The 18,487-nt window shown below is 36.6% G+C and overlaps 3 protein-coding genes and 1 long non-coding RNA gene across 4 annotated transcripts; 1 reads left to right on the top strand and 3 right to left on the bottom strand.

Annotated features, from left to right (window-relative positions):
* Positions 815-3,373, bottom strand: LOC107617670 (tubulin alpha chain). The gene is made up of 4 exons (XM_016319489.2): positions 3,110-3,373; positions 2,271-2,505; positions 1,793-2,163; positions 815-1,694 (listed from the first exon to the last, which is right to left on the bottom strand). Exons 1-4 carry the CDS (start codon positions 3,200-3,202, stop codon positions 1,041-1,043), a joined length of 1,353 nt encoding a protein of 450 aa, XP_016174975.1. The 5' UTR covers positions 3,203-3,373; the 3' UTR covers positions 815-1,040.
* LOC107618910 (F-box protein SKIP22) lies at positions 4,950-6,843 on the bottom strand. The gene has a single exon (XM_016321087.2). The coding sequence runs from the start codon at positions 6,776-6,778 to the stop codon at positions 5,357-5,359; it is 1,422 nt and encodes a 473-aa protein (XP_016176573.1). The 5' UTR covers positions 6,779-6,843; the 3' UTR covers positions 4,950-5,356.
* Positions 7,805-17,707, top strand: LOC107617723 (pre-mRNA-processing protein 40A; the record flags this gene model as incomplete). The annotated part of the gene is given in 29 exon segments (XM_016319565.2): positions 7,805-7,954; positions 8,510-8,571; positions 8,663-8,743; positions 8,836-9,171; positions 9,249-9,419; positions 9,516-9,592; positions 10,830-10,899; positions 12,342-12,394; positions 12,485-12,542; positions 12,645-12,994; positions 13,084-13,156; positions 13,245-13,436; positions 13,518-13,586; positions 13,708-13,785; positions 14,034-14,120; positions 14,208-14,242; positions 14,377-14,482; positions 14,857-14,937; positions 15,019-15,111; positions 15,181-15,234; positions 15,333-15,449; positions 15,620-15,718; positions 15,958-16,005; positions 16,081-16,167; positions 16,298-16,405; positions 16,504-16,568; positions 16,799-16,901; positions 16,991-17,239; positions 17,331-17,707. Coding segments are annotated over 28 exon segments (3,108 nt in total). The 3' UTR covers positions 17,466-17,707.
* LOC110266442 lies at positions 17,700-18,487 on the bottom strand. Its single transcript, XR_002353845.1, has 2 exons — positions 18,018-18,487; positions 17,700-17,866 (listed from the first exon to the last, which is right to left on the bottom strand). It is a non-coding gene; the product is annotated as an uncharacterized LOC110266442 (long non-coding RNA).

Below are 18,487 nucleotides of genomic sequence, written 5' to 3'. Positions count from 1 at the left end.
TATATATGTTCTTTCTAGCTAGGACAATGGTAACACACTAACACTAACGTTTCAGGCTTTAATAATGCTTTAACTTCCCTTTAATAATGTTTTAACTTCCTTTTTTTGAAGAATCCAAATTCTTTAGCTAGAAAGAGAGAGCATCATGAACTTAAATAAATTCTTAATGTTTATCATTAACTCTTAAAGAGTGAATATTATTATTTCTATAACAATGTTATTACTGATTAATAAAAAAAAATAATTCACCATGTCTAATTTTTCACCATGTCTAATTTGTCTAATTTTACTGATTAATGTTATGTACACAACTACTAACATTAAGTAAAAGTGGATTACTCTGTATAGTGAAATTGGAATGTAACTAATCATTGTCCAATAGACCAATACATCAGGTCTAAATTTTTAATTCTCATATAGGCTACAACACTGATGGCATTCAAAGTAAAATTTTTGTAGTACAATAAAAGAGATACAGTGAAAATAGGCACACATGCACCATGTGAGTTATCCTTGTTTATTGGAAGATAGTTAGCAACTTACTGTGACAAAAATATACAATAAAATCCTAAGAATTAATATCGATTTTGCAAAAGTCAAAATCTTTCTCATTATTAGAGCAATCTTCAATGCTTGGACAGTTTCTCTTTACTCAATTTAAAGGTTATTAAATATAAATTTTAATTTCAAATCAATTCAATTATTATAAAAAGTCAAAAATGTTACTAAAAATTATCTCATTGGAATCGCTGTAACAGTTTATTTCAGTTTGAAATTAAATTTTAATATTAGCTTAATTAATAGAATAAAAAGACACGTCTGCAATAAACGATAATTATATGACGGTGAAAAACATATTAATGGTATGGCATACATTTCAGAACGACACACATAGGTCAATAACGGATACAAAACTAGGGAAATCTTACGGGCATCAAAACGATGCCACTCAGATGAACAGCACACGCAAATAGTTCACAAAGGTTGAAACGATAAAAGATCATCACGAATGCCAAAACAAGGGACGAGAATCAAGTCTTCTAATAGTCCTCGATATCATCATCTCCACCCTCAGCAGACTCAGCACCAACTTCTTCATAATCCTTCTCGAGGGCAGCAAGGTCCTCACGAGCTTCTGAAAATTCACCTTCTTCCATACCCTCACCCACATACCAGTGAACAAAAGCACGCTTGGCATACATGAGGTCAAACTTGTGGTCAATGCGACCAAACACCTCAGCCACACTAGTAGAGTTTGAAATCATGCACACTGCCCTCTGCACCTTGGCAAGATCACCACCAGGAACAACAGTAGGTGGCTGGTAGTTAATACCACACTTGAAACCAGTGGGGCACCAATCCACAAATTGAATGGTGCGCTTGGTTTTGATGGTGGCAACTGCAGCATTGACATCTTTTGGTACAACATCACCACGGTACATGAGACAACATGCCATGTACTTTCCATGACGTGGATCACACTTGGCCATCATGGATGACGGCTCAAATGCACTGTTGGTGATTTCTGACACTGAAAGCTGTTCATGATAGGCCTTCTCAGCAGAGATAACTGGTGCATAGGAGGAAAGCATAAAGTGGATTCTGGGGTATGGGACCAGGTTGGTCTGGAATTCAGTTACATCCACATTGAGGGCACCATCAAACCTCAAGGAAGCAGTCAATGAAGAAATCACCTGAAATTATAACAAAATGGACCATTAATCCAAGTTATACACATCAGAAAAAATCAACTAAAAAAGCAAGAATAATCAGAGGTGCAAAAAATTGATACCTGAGACACAAGGCGGTTGAGGTTGGTGTAGGTGGGACGCTCAATATCAAGGGAGCGTCTGCAGATGTCATAAATGGCTTCATTGTCCAAGAGAACAGCAACATCAGTGTGCTCCAAGAGGGAGTGAGTGGAGAGGACACTGTTGTATGGCTCAACGACAGAGGTGGACACCTGAGGAGAAGGGTACACTGTGAACCCAAGCTTTGATTTCTTGCCATAATCAACTGACAGGCGCTCAAGAAGAAGAGATCCAAGCCCGGATCCAGTGCCACCACCAACTGCGTTGAAGACCAAGAAGCCCTGAAGACCAGTACAGTTATCAGCAAGCTTCCTGATGCGATCCAAGCACAGGTCTACGATCTCTTTACCAACTGAGAGAGAAAGAACACAACAGATACGATATCAGACATATCACAATCACACAAACCAAATTAAGATAAAAAGGAAAAAGAAAAAGCATTTGAATATCGATACTTACTGGTATAATGACCACGGGCAAAGTTGTTGGCAGCGTCTTCTTTTCCGCTGATGAGCTGCTCAGGGTGGAAGAGCTGACGGTAAGTTCCAGTCCTCACCTCATCAATGACAGTGGGCTCCAGATCTACAAAAACAGCACGTGGAACATGCTTTCCAGCACCAGTCTCACTGAAGAATGTGTTGAAAGCATCGTCACCACCGCCGACGGTGTGGTCACTTGGCATTTGCCCATCAGGCTGCACAGCAATTCGATTCCAGTGTTTAATTAGTCAGGGAACAAAACAAATCTTATACAGAACACCTTTAGAAGCCTCGAGAGAGAAATTAATGTTTCATTAAATTAAAACTACTAAATTACAGGTTTAGAAGTAGCTAGAAATGATTCCCTATACAAATCCTCGAATAAAATGAGCTAAATTATCAGGTGCATCGAGCTCAGATAAGATCTATACACAAGGATTAATTCAAATCTCTCTTAAATTTTCTACAGATCCTAACATTAGAGAGTAAATTCCGAGCCAATATCAGCTTTCATAGACAGATCATAGTCGAAATGTTACAGATCTACACACAAATCGAGCAATGCAAGAATAAACTAAGGTAGATCTAGCAATACAGGCAAACAAACTCTGAAACAACAACGCGGATAACGTAGAAATTCTACCTAAACGAGAACAATAGAGCTCAAATTCACTTAGATCTATTAGGTCAGAGCAAAACTTAAGGAGGAAAATGAAGAGAAAATGCTTAATAGAAAATTGAAAAACAGATCTATAGATAAATGAAACAAAAAAGAGAAGTAATGTTGCAGAGAAGGAAGGAAGGAAGGAAGAGACATACGCCGATGCCGTGCTCGAGACAGTAGAGCTCCCAGCAAGCATTTCCGACCTGGATACCGGCCTGACCAATGTGAACGGAGATGCACTCTCTCATCTTCGCAGATCAAACGACACAAGAAACGAAAGGAAGAGAGAGTAGAGAGTAGAGAGGACGAGAGTTGAAAGACAAAGAAGAGAGAAGGCGTTTATGAAGACGCCTTCTTCTGAGAAACGGAGATGGGATAACACAAATGGAATGTGTGCGCCTCTCTGAGAGTTGGGTTTTACTTATAGGAGAGTGAGATAAGAGAGACAACTATGGTTAGTTGGGAATGCGGGATGGACGGCATGGGTTGAGATGTCTGTTTCCAATTGGCTCCATGGTAACCTAACCTGGTAACCATGGTTAAACAGCATTTCTCTTTTCCTTTTTTTTTTCTCTGTTTTTGAATTTCATATTTTTTGCCGCCCAACTTTACCGGTGTTTAAATTGAGCTACTACCAAGTGGCTCAGTGGCTGGCGTATATTAAATTGGCCACTGCCGTTTTTGTTTTTACCGTTTATCGTTTCTGGATTGTCAATTTTGAAATTCAAAACCATACATGGGCCAAAACATATTAAATGGAGTTTATCTACCAAGGGGTTGATTTAATTCCGGTGGGGCCAAAGACGGAAGTTGTTTGCCAAATTCATCTACCAAATTTATGTGTTTTAATGTTGGTAAAATCGCAGACAAGAGAAAAGAAGTTCACTGACCAGATCGTTCTCTCTCTCTCTCTTTTTTTTTTTTTTTTTTTATTGATCATTCAACTTATGAGTGTTAAAATGGATTTTGGTGTTACAAAGACAAAATATGATGTAATGGTGCAATGGACTCCTGGTTGTAGCTTACGTTTTTTTATCTTTGGTATTCCAAATAGAATATGGCACCCACAGTCTAGACACGAGCTTCTAGTTTGCATCATTACAAGGCGTTCATTTCTTTTTCTTAAAGGGTAGTTAACGAATGTATTGAGTTTATGGCTTTATGCAATGGGGTATCCTTTTCTATACTTCATGGCTAGCAAGCTTTTCAATCCAAGGAGAAGACTAGAAAGCTTTAATATATCCAATGAGTATTATTATGTGGGCAGCAGATTGTTTTGGAGACCAAAGATTAAAGAATAGCATGACTCTCCTCCACCATCACATATCATTTTGTTGTTCATATCTAGTTCTATTTATACAACATTGAATACTGAAAAAAGCATATTTGTTAACGGAAAGAGCAACTCTACATTTTCTTTTTCGAAATTGCCAGAACAATATTTCCAACAATTTATAGTCTACCCAAGAGAGAGAGAGAAGCATATTCATACATGGTTGATATATCTGCTTACCCTAATCAGTTACTGTTTTTTCTTCTACTATCTGTATATCTATTTAACTTCTACTATCAGTAATCAGCCATGAACAACGTAAGCCCAAGCAGTTACTGTTTTTTCTTCTACTATCTATATATCAATTTAACTTCCCTAATGAATTTAAGTTTTAACACGTTTAACTTTGAACATATTTAGCATTTCCCGCATGCCATGCATGGTAGAATCCTATTAACTCGCTTTTGTTTTGGTTCAGCATAATATTCATCCTACCTCTTTAGAGGAATGCATAAACATAATCTTCGCTGTTGATAATGTTGATACCAACTATGCAATTCAGGACTAATAATATTGCATTAGGATCGAAGATGCACCAAGGCCAATGATTCATACTAGAAGAAACCTAGAAAGCTTAAGAATATTATCAGAGCACTGGGCTACTAAAACTAAATGCTGTAGTTGTATTGCTTGGCATGCTTCATATTTGAAGGTTGAAAAAATAATCATAATATAGTAGACTGTGCACTTCAGAAATATAAGGTTGCATACATCCTTGGATAAAATTGTTCTGACTTCTGACACAGAAATTGCTCTTACCCAGAAGAGTAGAACGAAAGATAGTACATGAAGGCTTATGAAAATCAACTATTCAGAGCCTAACTAAAATGTATATGTATATATCCAAAATACCAAAACAAATGAACAGCCAAAGGGTAAGGATATTAACAACCACCTAAACAAGTAGCCATTCATGTTTGTACTTACAACCAGCCACTTATGCCGCATTTACGCTAACAAGATCTTCAAGAAACAAACAAGTAGAAATAGGTAAACTATTACCAAGGATTTGGCCCCAGCACTCAACAAGATATATTAGATTTCGTGAAGAGAAATTCAAATCAGGATACTAGTGATGGAATCCTCCACGGTGACACGGTGGGAGGAAAGTCCGCCTTGGTGAGTATGTAGGGAATTGTAGACCGAATCCTGGGAGCCGATCATAGTCTCCACCCACAATTGAAGGTATTCCAAAAGGATTACGGTCCCTCCTTGCTGGGAATAATGCATAAGGTCGTTGCCTCATTTGAATAGGAAAAACCGGTCGCATCGATCTCTTCCTTGTTTCCCAGTGTAAAGCAAAAAACTCCTTAAAGAACACCGCTCTACACCCAGCAACTCCAAACTCCTCCTCAAACTTCTTCCTCCAGAGGTCATTATTGCCAGACAGGTATTGCAGTTCTGTACACAAGCAAGCCACCCTGGCCACATCAACACCAGGAAGACGCTCCAAAATCATGATCTTAAGTTCTGTGGGGAGCCTCATAAAACACGGTGGAGGATCCAATCCAGCTTTGTCACAAAGATCAATCAATAATGGCAATGCAAGCCTATCCTTCACCATCTTCCACAACTCAAAAATCTCACTTTGTTGATCAACAACAGCATCATCATCAAAATTATCCTTGGATTCAAAATTTTCCAGCATCAACTTCAAGGGCTTGGCAAATTTACGCTTATCCAAAGACACCCTATGGACCTCCGACCCAGCATCATCAAACAAAGACCCATAAACATTCACAAGATGCCCTAATGTCTGAAATTTCAATAACACAGTACGCGAAACACCAGAATCACTAGTTAGAATCTCAGGCAGAGTATACCTCAACGATATCGAAGAAGCTGAAGCTGAAGGCCACTCATCCAGAATATGAGAGGAACCAACCCCCAAAGGCGAAATCTTTTCAGCACGAACGAACCCAGATTCCAGAATAACAGCATGTACCACGAGAACCAACAACTTGAGGTCGGTAACGTCATTTCCATTCGCTTCTTTCAACACCCTTTTGACGAACGAAGCTTCGGAATTGGTCTTCCTGACAACCACTTCCTCTCCACCAGACCCATCAGCCATATCGACGGTTTCCGCAGTTGAAGACTCCAAAGACGGAATTTTTTCCGCCTCGGGAATCGAGGGAGCGTCAACCATGAGGATTTCAGAAGAGTGTTGAATCGAGGGCACGTCGCATGAATTGAACGGTTCTTGTGGGGTGGGTTTGTGAAGGAGGGTTTGAGTTTCGGGGGAGAAGGCGGTGGGGTTGAGGGTGTAGAAGACGAGGTCTCCGGAGGCGATGCCTAGAGATTGGATGGAGTCGTCGGGCGAGGAAGCGTGGATTTCGTCCTTCCTGTTGAGGGATAGATGAAGAGAAGAAGATGAAGATGAGGATATGACATGTGAAATGGTGTCTTTGAGTTGCTGCAATGAACAGCAATTGGGGACTTCGATCTTTAGGGTTTCTTTGGATTCCAGGGATCTGACTCTCAGCTTCATTGTTGCTTTTTTGCCAAATTGATTTCTGTTCAGTGGAGAAGAAGGATAACTACACAACGATATATGTCGGTCTCTTATATTTGGTTAAAACGCTATTTCAATAATAAAAGGTACAGTAAAGTATCCTTTTTGTTTCCTTTGGGTTAATTTTTATTTGTATTTCTGAGGTTTAAATCGTTTTATTTATATTTTTAATTAATAGTAGAATAATATTAAATTATTTTTAAATGTTAAGGATACAAATATAACGATTTAAATGTTATAGATACAAATAAAATTTATTCTAAATATTGAGGACAAAAATGATACTTTACTCTAAAAAGTAACTTAATTATCAATGGTTAAATAAATTATTTAAATTATCTTTAGCTATTCAATATTAACAAAAATTAAAATGAAAAAATTGTTAGTGTTTGTTAATATATCTAACCCACACAAAAAAAAAATAAAAATTAATTTGATAGTTAAAATTGATTGAAGATTAAATTATTCAATAAAAAATTCTTATAAGAATGAGTTGGGATATTAGTGGTTATTTTTTTTTTGTCACCAAAAAAAAAATCGGACCCTCCGATTTGTGTTTAAAAAATTTTAAAAGTTTGGAGTACACAAATCGAATCTATCGATTTGTGTTGAAAAAATTAAAAAAATTTAGAGTACATAAATCGAACTGATTTGTATACTCCAAAATTTTTTAATTTTTTTTAACAGAGATCGAAATCGGACGGTCCGATTTGTGTACCTAAAAATTGTACGGTCTGATTTGTACTCCGTATATTAAATCATTCCATATTTTAAAAAAAATACTTTCGTAAATCACAATTTAAGAAAATACTGTTGTTAATCCAATATTAAAAATAAAAAAGTGTAGTAAAAAAGTAAAAATTATATAGATCGAAGAAAAGGGCAAGGTCGGGGATACAAGAGGGAAAACCAAGAAAGAGGGTATGTTAGGATTTGCCAGTTGCCACTTCACCAAGAAGTATGTATCGTCCTTCTTTTCGATTGTACTTAATCAGTGTTAAATCCCTCTTCCGTTTTCCAGCACTCAAATAAATTACATCACCAACTACACACAAACAGAGTTCCCAGGTTTTAAGCCCAGCTTCACAACTTGCCTCTTTCATCTGTTACCCCCCATACCAACATCTTACCCCATTGGTACGCGTGTTACATGTAATCCTTAATTTTTCTTCTGTTATTTTTTGTTTTTAACGTCCGAATACCAATTCACTTGATGGGCATTCTTGTTTCTGGTTGAAAAACCTAGTTTTTTACTTTTTCTCTATGTGGGGTTAAAAAATGATTGAACTTTCCTGCTAGTTTCCTTATGGAGCTTTTTGTTTTGTGTTGGGTTTAATTTTGAATGATTGGGTATCCTTGTTTCGAGAGCTAGATGATGGTAGAGCTGTTTTGAGGCACATTATTTTGATTTTGATATAAGGGCACCTGTATGCAGAATTTGATTTACTGAATGCTGGTTGCAAGTCGTAAGCTTTTCTAGTTTAAGTCGTTATGGTGATCACTGCCTCAATTTCGGTGAACTTGAGAGTTTCAGTTATACTTATTTGTGCCCTACTATGAAATCTAATTTGCTATTTTTCTAGGGAATTATAATCATTACCCATTGTTCTGCTCTTTGTAATTGGCTGTTGTTCCTTTCTCCTGTATGTTTTCTGGGTGCTGCTAAGATACTAATATGTAGTATCTCTTTACTCTTGTTGATTACAGTAGTTCGTGGAGTTTGATTCTCTGGTCACATGTCCAATAATCCGCAATATCCGGGTTTACAGGTAGAGTATCTTGAAGTATAAATCAGGGGTTTATTCACCTACCTTTTTATATCCTATGTCTTAATTTTCCTTGCTCTTCTTGTAATGAAAGCCTCTTCGGCCTCCTGGACCTCCCATTGCTGGTTCACTGGATCCTCAGCGCAGTTTTGTTCCAGCTCCCATGCCTGGTCAAGTAATGCATTTTCTCTATTTGTGATTGTGATTACGTCAACTATGTATCAAATCATCATTCATCTGAAATGAAACCATTTAATTTTTCTGCAGTATCGCCCTGTAGTTCCTACTCAGCAGCCTCAACAGTTCATGCCCATGCCATCTCAACATTACCCTCCTGTTGGTCCCAGTGGTCCCATGATGAATGTTGGAATGCCTCCTCAAAATCAACAGCCCCAATTTCCTCAACCCATTCAACAGTTACCTCCAAGACCTGGCCAACAATTGCAACTCCCACCACAGCCGCAGCCACTTCCATTGTCAGTTGCTCGGCCAAACATGCACATGACATCTGAATCAATGATGCCGCAGCCTGATTCTCAAGTGCCAAATGGCTATGCACCAAGCTTAGGTGGCCCGGGAATGCCCCTTCCAGCATCATATACGGTAAAGTGATGGCATGTGTTTGTAGTGGATAAATTAAGATTCCTATATACAAGTACTAATTTATGGACTGGATGCAGTTTGGACCATCTTCTTATGGTCAAGTGCAAACTAATTTTAGCTCTGCTAGCCAATTCCACCCTGCTTCTCAAATCCAAGCTCCCTCTAGTTCTTCTTCCCAGAGCATTACCTCTGATACAGTTGTTCTGAGCAATGACGAGAAACCTTCAACTACATCTGTCACGCCTTCAGTATGAGCCTTACTTGTTTTCAATTTCACAGCTATTTTTATATATTGTCTTTTATATCACTGCAATATTTATGTGGTCTTACTTTCTTTCTTTCAGGCAACTGGCATCCAGCCTTCACTTGCGAATGGTGGATCCACAGATTGGATTGAGCATACTTCTTCTAATGGAGTAAGGTAAGATATTCAACTATTTGCTTGTAATTTGATATTTGCATATTTTCTAAATAGTGTTCTTTGTTAGGTGACTTTAGTGCTAGTTGGGGTAAGCCAACCCTGTGGGTTTTCTGCTCATACATCAATGAATTGGGTTCAATTTCTGGGTTCCCCTACTGATGGGTCATTTATAAGTAAGCCTGTAAGTGCTTATTTAGCCGGAGGCATGCTTTGACCTTACATTGTGAGCCTTTCTCCTGATATAAAGTTTTATATTAGAGAAGATCCTAAGTGACGCTAGCTGCAGTAAATATAGCTTATTATACCATGGATCTCATTTTGAATAAATATACTAAATTTACACCCCTTCCAAACTGCGGGAGTCAGATCACACACATGCTGAAAGCCAAAAGGCTAAAGAGACAGTTGCATCTAGGTCTACATATTTTTAAAACAAAATTATGAAGTCTTTTTGAATTGGAATAAAAGATATATTTATGAAAAAATTACATTGAAACGGTACAAATTAATATCTTATAGTGTATCATGAATCGAAATAGTAGGCCAATTTATTATAACCAAAATGTGCCATGTAGTATTACCTTTACCTTACAGTATTGCATACCAAGTAACTGTAGTTAAAAATGAATAAGGGATTGGTGGAAGGGAAAGTACGTGGTGAGAACTAAATTAGGGTTGACTGCTTGCCTATTTGCTACCTCTTTGGCACATAACATTGTTTTTGCAATTATCCGTTTTAGATTTTCCCCAATCCTTGTTTTGCTAGCCAAATTCTTTGTATTTGATTAGTCTTGTTCAACCCATCATGGGCTTAGTATATTTTGGGTAATTACTGTTGATTTTCCATAGTTAGTCATCTAGTGCTTGCTTTTTGGTAAAACATTTGCTTTTGATTGAGTTTTACTTACACTGGCTATCTAGCTTGTAATATAGTCCATGGATTCTCATATGACATTACTGTTGCTAGTAATCACGAAGTTTTACTTATTTCTCCTGCTTCATTTTGGTTATCATAAGTAAAAGATTTATTCATTGGCCAGATATACATTTCAATTATAATTGAAAGTAATATTAGGAGTGATATGCGATCCTGTAATTTTCTTTCTCTTGCTTGATGTCATCTAATGATTTAGGTTAATATTATAGCCTCTCTTAGTAAACGGCAAAATCTCTTTGGCATGAAAGCTTTTGTGGTTATAATTGTCAAGACTTAGTGTATAACTTTTGAATTTCACAGATATTACTACAATAAGAAGACTAAAGTATCTAGCTGGGAGAGGCCTTTCGAATTGATGACCCCAATTGAGGTGAGTCATACAGTTGACTTTGCTTTGACGCCATGACTTGTTAGTCATGCTATTAAATTTTTTTTGTTCTGTTTCCCGGTGAAAGGTTGAACACATGACATATGTCTTTTGGTCTATTGTATTATTAAATGGGTTCACATATTCAATTTCATTTGTTGTATGCTTTCTGTTTGTCAACTTCGGTGAAAAAAATATGTTCCGTCAGCTCACTTGTTACTGGACGGATTTTCTCTCAGGCAAGCTACCATCGATCTTGACTCATGTCTTGTTGTGAGGTCAGTGTTGTGACAATTGCTGGTTCAACTGTCAGATATCAGCTGTTTGTTTTCTCTGGATGATTATGTAGAAGACTGTTCAATTTCATGTAATTGTGCTGTGTTTTTTTTTTTTTTAAATATAGAATGAGAATAAAATTTCTGTCCTATAAATCATAGTGTGACTGAAGATGGTTAGTGCTGTCCCTGGATTATTTTCAATATCCTTTTGTTTAGCAATAGACAAAATATTTACTCCTTGAGGTTTCTTCCCTGCTGATGGGGCCATAAAAAATTTTAGATTTAATTGACTTCTCACTAATGACTGATTCTGTACGTTCTGTAGTATGGCTACGCTTATTTATTTATGTCTGCTCATGAAGAAGAGAGATTTCTCTTTTCTACTTTTTCTTTCCGTTTCTCACCCCCTCCCCCCAATGTCACGTGTTTCTGTGTAAAAATATAATTTCACTCACTCATAGGCATCCCAGATAAGCATTTTTGCGTTGATTTTGAGCATATGATGGTTGTCTTCTATTTAGCATTGTGCAAGGCACCTCATATCTTTCAGTTTTAAAATCTACATGTGACACTCTTGTAGCTTTAAGATGCTTACAGTAACAGGTACATGCTGTGCTACTATATTGAGAGGTAGGCTATGCGTTGGGTCTTTGCTCCTTGTCCTACCTACTTAATTGCTTGATGAATGTTGGTAAATTCTATCATTGTACATCTCGATTGTTGATCCTTTGCGTCACATTTTCTCATGATTTATCAATGGCTTATATTTAGTTACATCACTTGATAAATGTGCATTACTCTTGTTTCTAGATCTCAGTCCGAGGTCTATTATATCAATTTAGTTTCAAATATGTTGAGGTTTATAAGAGCTGAACTGGGGATTCATCCAAACGAATGATTGGAATTTTCCTTTTCTTGCTTATTAACTGGAAAAAAGTTAAGGGAATTGAGAAGGCTAATTTTCTCAGTTCCTGATATTCAGTTGGCTGGTCATAATTGATCCTTTTACCTTGCGCTATTATATTGCCTTGATCTGTTTTCTCTATTTCACATTCTTGATTTGGGAAATTTCAATTTCCAATTTCTATTATGAGATAATGTGTATTCTTCTTTTGGGAGGAAATCGCTTTTGAGACTGTTAACATATGTCACTTGTCTTTTTGTTAGAGGGTGGATGCAACAACAAACTGGAAGGAGTATACTAGTCCTAATGGAATAAAGTATGTATTGGTTCCATCATATCATCATTTTCTGTTTTTAATGTTCATGTCTGACTTTCTTTTATATATTGGTTATTCAATATTTCATAGGTATTACCACAACAAGGTCACTAGGGAATCAAAGTGGATGATTCCTGAGGAACTGAAGGTTTACACCATTAAAAACAATGCCACTTTCAATATTCTTTTTCATCTATTTTCTGCTTCTTATTTAACTGAGATTCCTTTTCCGCAAATTTTATCCATCAAGTTGGCCCGTCAGCAAGTTGAAAAGGCAGTTGCCAATGGAACACATACTGATGCTCTACCGAATTCTCATACTCAACCGTCTGTAACTCCTCCTGTGATTGAAACAGCACCAACTGCAGCAGCTAATTCATCTTTGATTGGTCAAGGGGAACCATCAAGTCCTGTTTCAGTTGCTCCTGTTGTTAGTGCATCTACAAGTCATCCACAATCTGAGATGAGTTCTGGACCATCTGCCTCTCCTCATGTGGCTCCCATAACTGGAATGACAGTGGCTGAAGTAGAGTTACCAGTAAATACTGCTACAATATCTGATGCTGCAGCAGGAAGTGATAGAGCTTCTGTTACCAATCAGTATTGTCTAGTATACCTTTCCTGTTTAGTTTTTTATTTTGATTATTTGGTGGTAATTTACTTCCTTTTTGTTTGTTGTAAATTTCTAGGAATGATGGCAACAACTTTCTGGTGAAGGATACACTGGGCTCTGCAGATGAAGTTCCAGCAGAAGATAAAGAAGTATGCTTCTCTTGTACTTCTGATGAGTCTCTATCAGTTCTTGTTGTGGATTTGTGGTCAGAAAGCTGATTAATCTTAAATTATGTAGGATGGTAAAAATGATTCGTTAGTAGAAAAAACAAATGATGTGGCTTCAGAAACAAAGGCAGATACGGTTTCAGAAACAAGGGCTGATTTGGCTTCAGAAACACAGGCAAATGTGGCTTTGGAAACAAAGGCAGATGCATCTTCAGAAACAAAAACACGTGAACCATTACCCTTAGTTTATGCAAATAAGATGGTATGAGAAAGAAATATTGATATCTTAACCGTCTCTCTTGTTTTGTTCCCGTGGATTGATTATCACATTTTTGCTTATTAGGAGGCTAAAGAAGCATTCAAAGCACTGATAGAGTCTGTAAATGTTGGATCTGACTGGACATGGGATCGAGTAGGCTCATCTTCATGATTTGCTTTGCTGGCACTTACTTTTTTATAACTGTTTTGACTTATTAATTTAAATGTCTCTCTTTTATTTAATATTTATTTGCTGAAATCTGTATGTTTTTCAGACTATGCGATTAATAGTTAATGACAAAAGGTACGGTGCATTAAAATCGCTTGGAGAAAAGAAGCAAGCTTTCAATGAGGTAATTCTTATGTAATAACCTTGAGTTAATCACAGACACTAAGCTTGGATAGGGCTGTTACTTCGTTTTACATTTGACCCTTACTTTTCCTTGTCCATGCCAAAAAGAGTGGCCTCTGAATCCGTTTACTTGAAACGTTGCATGGGACCGGAATTTCGATAGTGCTGCTGCCACAAATATGTATTGATGATAATGTACTGCATAAATAATTTGTATGTTGAAAAGTGATATAACTCTTTTTTTCCCAGTACTTAAGTCAGAGGAAAAAACAGGAAGCAGAAGAAAAGCGCATGAAGCATAAAAAAGCACGAGAGGATTTTAAAAAGATGTTAGAAGTATGTAGTGTCTACTTCCATTTCCTTATAATTATTTCTTGCTTCTTTGATCTTGCAATTTTATGCTGACAATAAATCAATTTCCAGGAGTCCACGGAGTTGAATCCATCCACTAGATGGAGGTTTTTTCTATCTTTCAATTTGTTTCCTTATAAATAAGATTTGTTTTTATTCTTGTTTCAAAGTGTCAATTTAAACATTCAGACTATTTGCTTTGTGATAATTTTGTTTTATTGTTTTTTGGACAATCACTCAGCAAAGCCGTGACAATATTTGAAAATGATGAACGTTTCAAGGCTGTTGAGCGTGACAGAGATCGCAGGGATATGTTTGATAGTTTCTTGGAGGAACTTATAAACAAGGTGGATTCTACTACCTCAGTAACTCATCATTATACTACCTCATCATGCTATTCTGAAGCATTTACACACCCATAAACCTTTATGGTGATCCAAAGCATTGCTAAATTTTATTTAAAGATAAGTTTAACTATGGTGAAAATGATCCCACACAGTGGAAAATGGCTTGGTTGTATAACTTGCTGCGTTACACATTGCTCAATTCTGGGTTGTAACATATTGATATGCAGAAATTTGAAACAACATTATCATTTCACGTCTGATATGGATGGAAATGGAATGATGGTTGAATCTTCATTTAATATGATGAGTTCATTATGCTGTTCAACCTTTTTAAAATGCTTCTAATCAATCTTGTTTCATGGCATTTTCATCAGGAACGAGCAAAGGCTCAAGAAGAACGGAAGAGGAATATAACAGAGTACAGGAAGCTTTTAGAATCTTGTGACTTTATAAAAGTACATATATTTTCTTATACATTATATTTCGAAAGATTTTATATGATAGACATTCAATTGATGCAAACTCTTCATCCGTAGGCTAACACACAGTGGCGAAAAGTTCAAGACCGCTTAGAGGCTGACGAAAGATGTTCGCGTCTTGAGAAAATTGACCGTTTGGAAATATTCCAGGTAGTTTCTTTATGCACCTTCATTAAAATTAAATTTTAGATTCAGTCCAATGTATATGTTGCCTTTCAGGACTATTTACGTGATTTAGAGAAGGAAGAGGAAGAGCAGAAGAAGTTACTAAAGGTGTTGTCTTGTTTATTACTTATGAGTTTCTCTCAGATTCTACCCCCTTCCTCTTATAGTTTATTGCATTTGGTTATCTTTGTTTTCAAACACAACAGGAGGAATTGAGAAAGACAGAACGTAAAAACCGTGATGAATTCCGCAAATTGATGGAAGAGCATGTTGCTGCTGGCATTCTTACAGCAAAAACTCATTGGCGTGATTATCACATGAAGGTTAAATGCCAGATTATTAGTAACTTCTCTTTATAATTTTGTTTTCTGTTTTACAGCGAGACATTTAAAATATGATTTAGTATATTTATGTTGCCTGGGACCTTGTTTCTTTTTTGTGACTTGTGGCCTTGAATCAACTGCATTAATTTTTGTTTTCCATTGTGTTGTAGGTGAAAGATTTACCTGCATATCTAGCAGTGGCATCAAACACATCAGGCTCAACTGCAAAAGACTTATTTGAAGATGTTGCTGAAGAGCTAGAGAAACAAGTGAGTTTGCTAAATTGTCTTCTGGTTGATTCCGAACTTCACTTCTAATTTAGTCAGCAGGATTGCTTTGCAAATGCCAGACATTCGAGCTTCATAAGCATTATCTTAGTTTATTAAAATAGTGTTGTTCGTTTACTCAAGTGAGCTGGAGGACTTTTACTTTTGTGCATCCTGCAAAGTTTTTGTGGTTAACGGAAGTGTTTCCTACAAAATGTTAATCTTCTTTCTTGTTCATGCAGTATCATGATGAAAAGAGTCGAATTAAGGATGCGGTGAAGTTGGCTAAGGTATATGATATATCAATAATATCTTCTGATTTCTGCTTTGCAAATCTGTTCTGATGCATAAAACGTGCTTTTCAGATAACATGGTCATCAACCTATACTTTTGAAGAGTTCAAATCAGCTTTATCTATTGACTCTCCTCCAATATCTGATTTTAACTTAAAGGTAAATACAGCAGTGGCACATATCTCTGCTTTAATGCTTTTCCTAATATTGAGTTGCTTTACATGTCGGGGTTCTAATTGTCAATTTGGTTATGTTAATGCTTCTACTTCATACTTTACATATCTTGCAGCTAGTGTTTGATGAGCTACTAGAGCGGGCTAAGGAGAAGGAAGAAAAGGAGGCCAAAAAACGGAAACGTCTAGCAGATGATTTCCTTCATTTACTATATTCTACTAAGGTGTGGTATTGTGGACATAAACTAACTGATGCTGTGCTATTTTGGTGATTGGGCAATAAGAGTATGATTTTTGTTTTTGTTTTACTTACTGGTTGCAGGACATTACTGCATCTTCAAAATGGGAAGATTGTATAACACTTATTGAAGATAGTCAAGAGTTCAGGTCTGGATAATGATGAAACTGTGTTTGAAACTCCAATTATCTCTCCTTTTTTTCTCAAACAATATTTCTTTTTCTTAATAGAAACTTGAAACGTTTCGGCTTATATTTGAGTACCTTTCTTAAGTTAGATAAATTGTTAGCCGAGACCATGGTGAATTTTCGGTGATAAATAACCTACTTATCTTGAAACTACTATTTAAGACTAATGTTCCCTGTTTTCCCTTTTTTAGATCTGTTGGAGATGATAACCGTTGCAAGGAAATATTTGAGGAGTACATTACACAACTGAAAGAACAGGCAAAAGAGGGTGAGCGGAAACGGAAAGAGGAGAGGGTATAAATTCTGTTCATGCCATCTATATTTGAGATTCGTGCTTGTCATTCACTGTGTCATATGTTCTGAACCCCAAATCTTTTCTGCAGGCAAAGAAGGAAAAGGATAGGGAGGAAAAAGAAAGACGAAAATCTAAGCAAAGAAGGGAAAAAGAAGGAGTTCGCGAAAGAGAGAAAGATAAAGCAGACAGTGACAGTGCCGACTTAACGGAGAAAGGCGATAGTAAAAACAAACGGAGGCAGCATCAAAGTCCTGAGCACACTTCTCATGAATTGGATAAAGAGAGGAGTAAGAAATCTCATGGGCATAGTAGCAGCGACAGGAAGAAATCGAAACGAGTATGGATTCATTCCTTTACCATTTTACAAATACAGAAATGCTTATGATTAATATTTGATTGTCTCCTTTTTGGTGTTGTAAATGGAGCAGCATTCATCTGGTCATGAATCAGATGAAGGCCGGCATAAAAGACACAAGCGCGACCACCGCGGTGATCCTCACAGAGAAGGTGGTTATGCGGAGGCGGAAGACGATGACTATGGTAAAGATGTTGATAGATGGTAATTTTGCTGATCTAGACTCCTATAGCAACCTTTAGTTTTTGTCACTATGTAACATTTATTCAAATTATCAAAATATAAATTTTGAAGAGTAACTTGTATAATGAAGATCTTACATTACATGTAGACTTAATAGTAGGAAAGATTTAGTTCTCACTATGGAGCATGGTTTGCTGCAACTTGCACTTATGATAACTCGATCAGTATCATTGTTTTTCAACCAAAAAAAAAATTGAAATTCTTTCTTTTGTAGTGTAATTACATAGAAGCATGTTTCACACGGCCATGGTAAACAAGATCAGTGAAAATACTTCCAATATTGCTTAACATCTCGCTGAGTGTTCCTCTTACATTATACTTTTGATTTAGAGTCATTATTGCTTGATTCACATTCCTTAACAAAAACTGATTAATCGGTGAAAACTCAGGTGCAGTCGACTTTACTTGAAGTTGATAGATGAGAGTCGTTAGACGAAAATTTAGTCAAATCAGTCAAATCATCTAACGGCTCTCAACTATCAACTTCACGTGAAGTCAACTGCACCTGAATTTCCACCTGATTAATCACTCAAATAGGATAAGAGGCCCTGATCCCTATCCTCTTCTCTTAGCATATTTAATGTTGTGAGGATTAGCATCATTCACCACTATCATGTCACATGCACAAAGTCAAAGTGGCGTAGCCGCTTTGGGCGCCTATTTATTTATGTGTAGAAGTCAATTATTTCATTTGAAAGGCAATAATATGTATACAGTAGATACTACATAGATTTGTACCACTGATTGGAATTGGTCACAATAAATGAGTTCTACAATTACAATTAATAAATACTATAGTATAGTCATTTTGAGCAACAAGATAACGCTGGAAACTTATAGAAACTTCATAACACAGGAAAACAATAGAAACATGAAAGATCAAAGATATGGTGAACATATAAAGGATCTTATTAAGAAAGAGTTTTGGTAGTTTCTTCACTCTTTTTTGACTCATTTTCTTTTACAATTAGATGTTGTATAAGGTGA

Source organism: Arachis ipaensis, chromosome B09 (genome assembly GCF_000816755.2).
Source record: "Arachis ipaensis cultivar K30076 chromosome B09, Araip1.1, whole genome shotgun sequence".
NCBI classification, from domain to species: Eukaryota; Viridiplantae; Streptophyta; class Magnoliopsida; order Fabales; family Fabaceae; genus Arachis; species Arachis ipaensis.
Note: the sequence above shows the minus strand (reverse complement) of the source record. Positions and strands in the feature narration are given on the sequence as shown.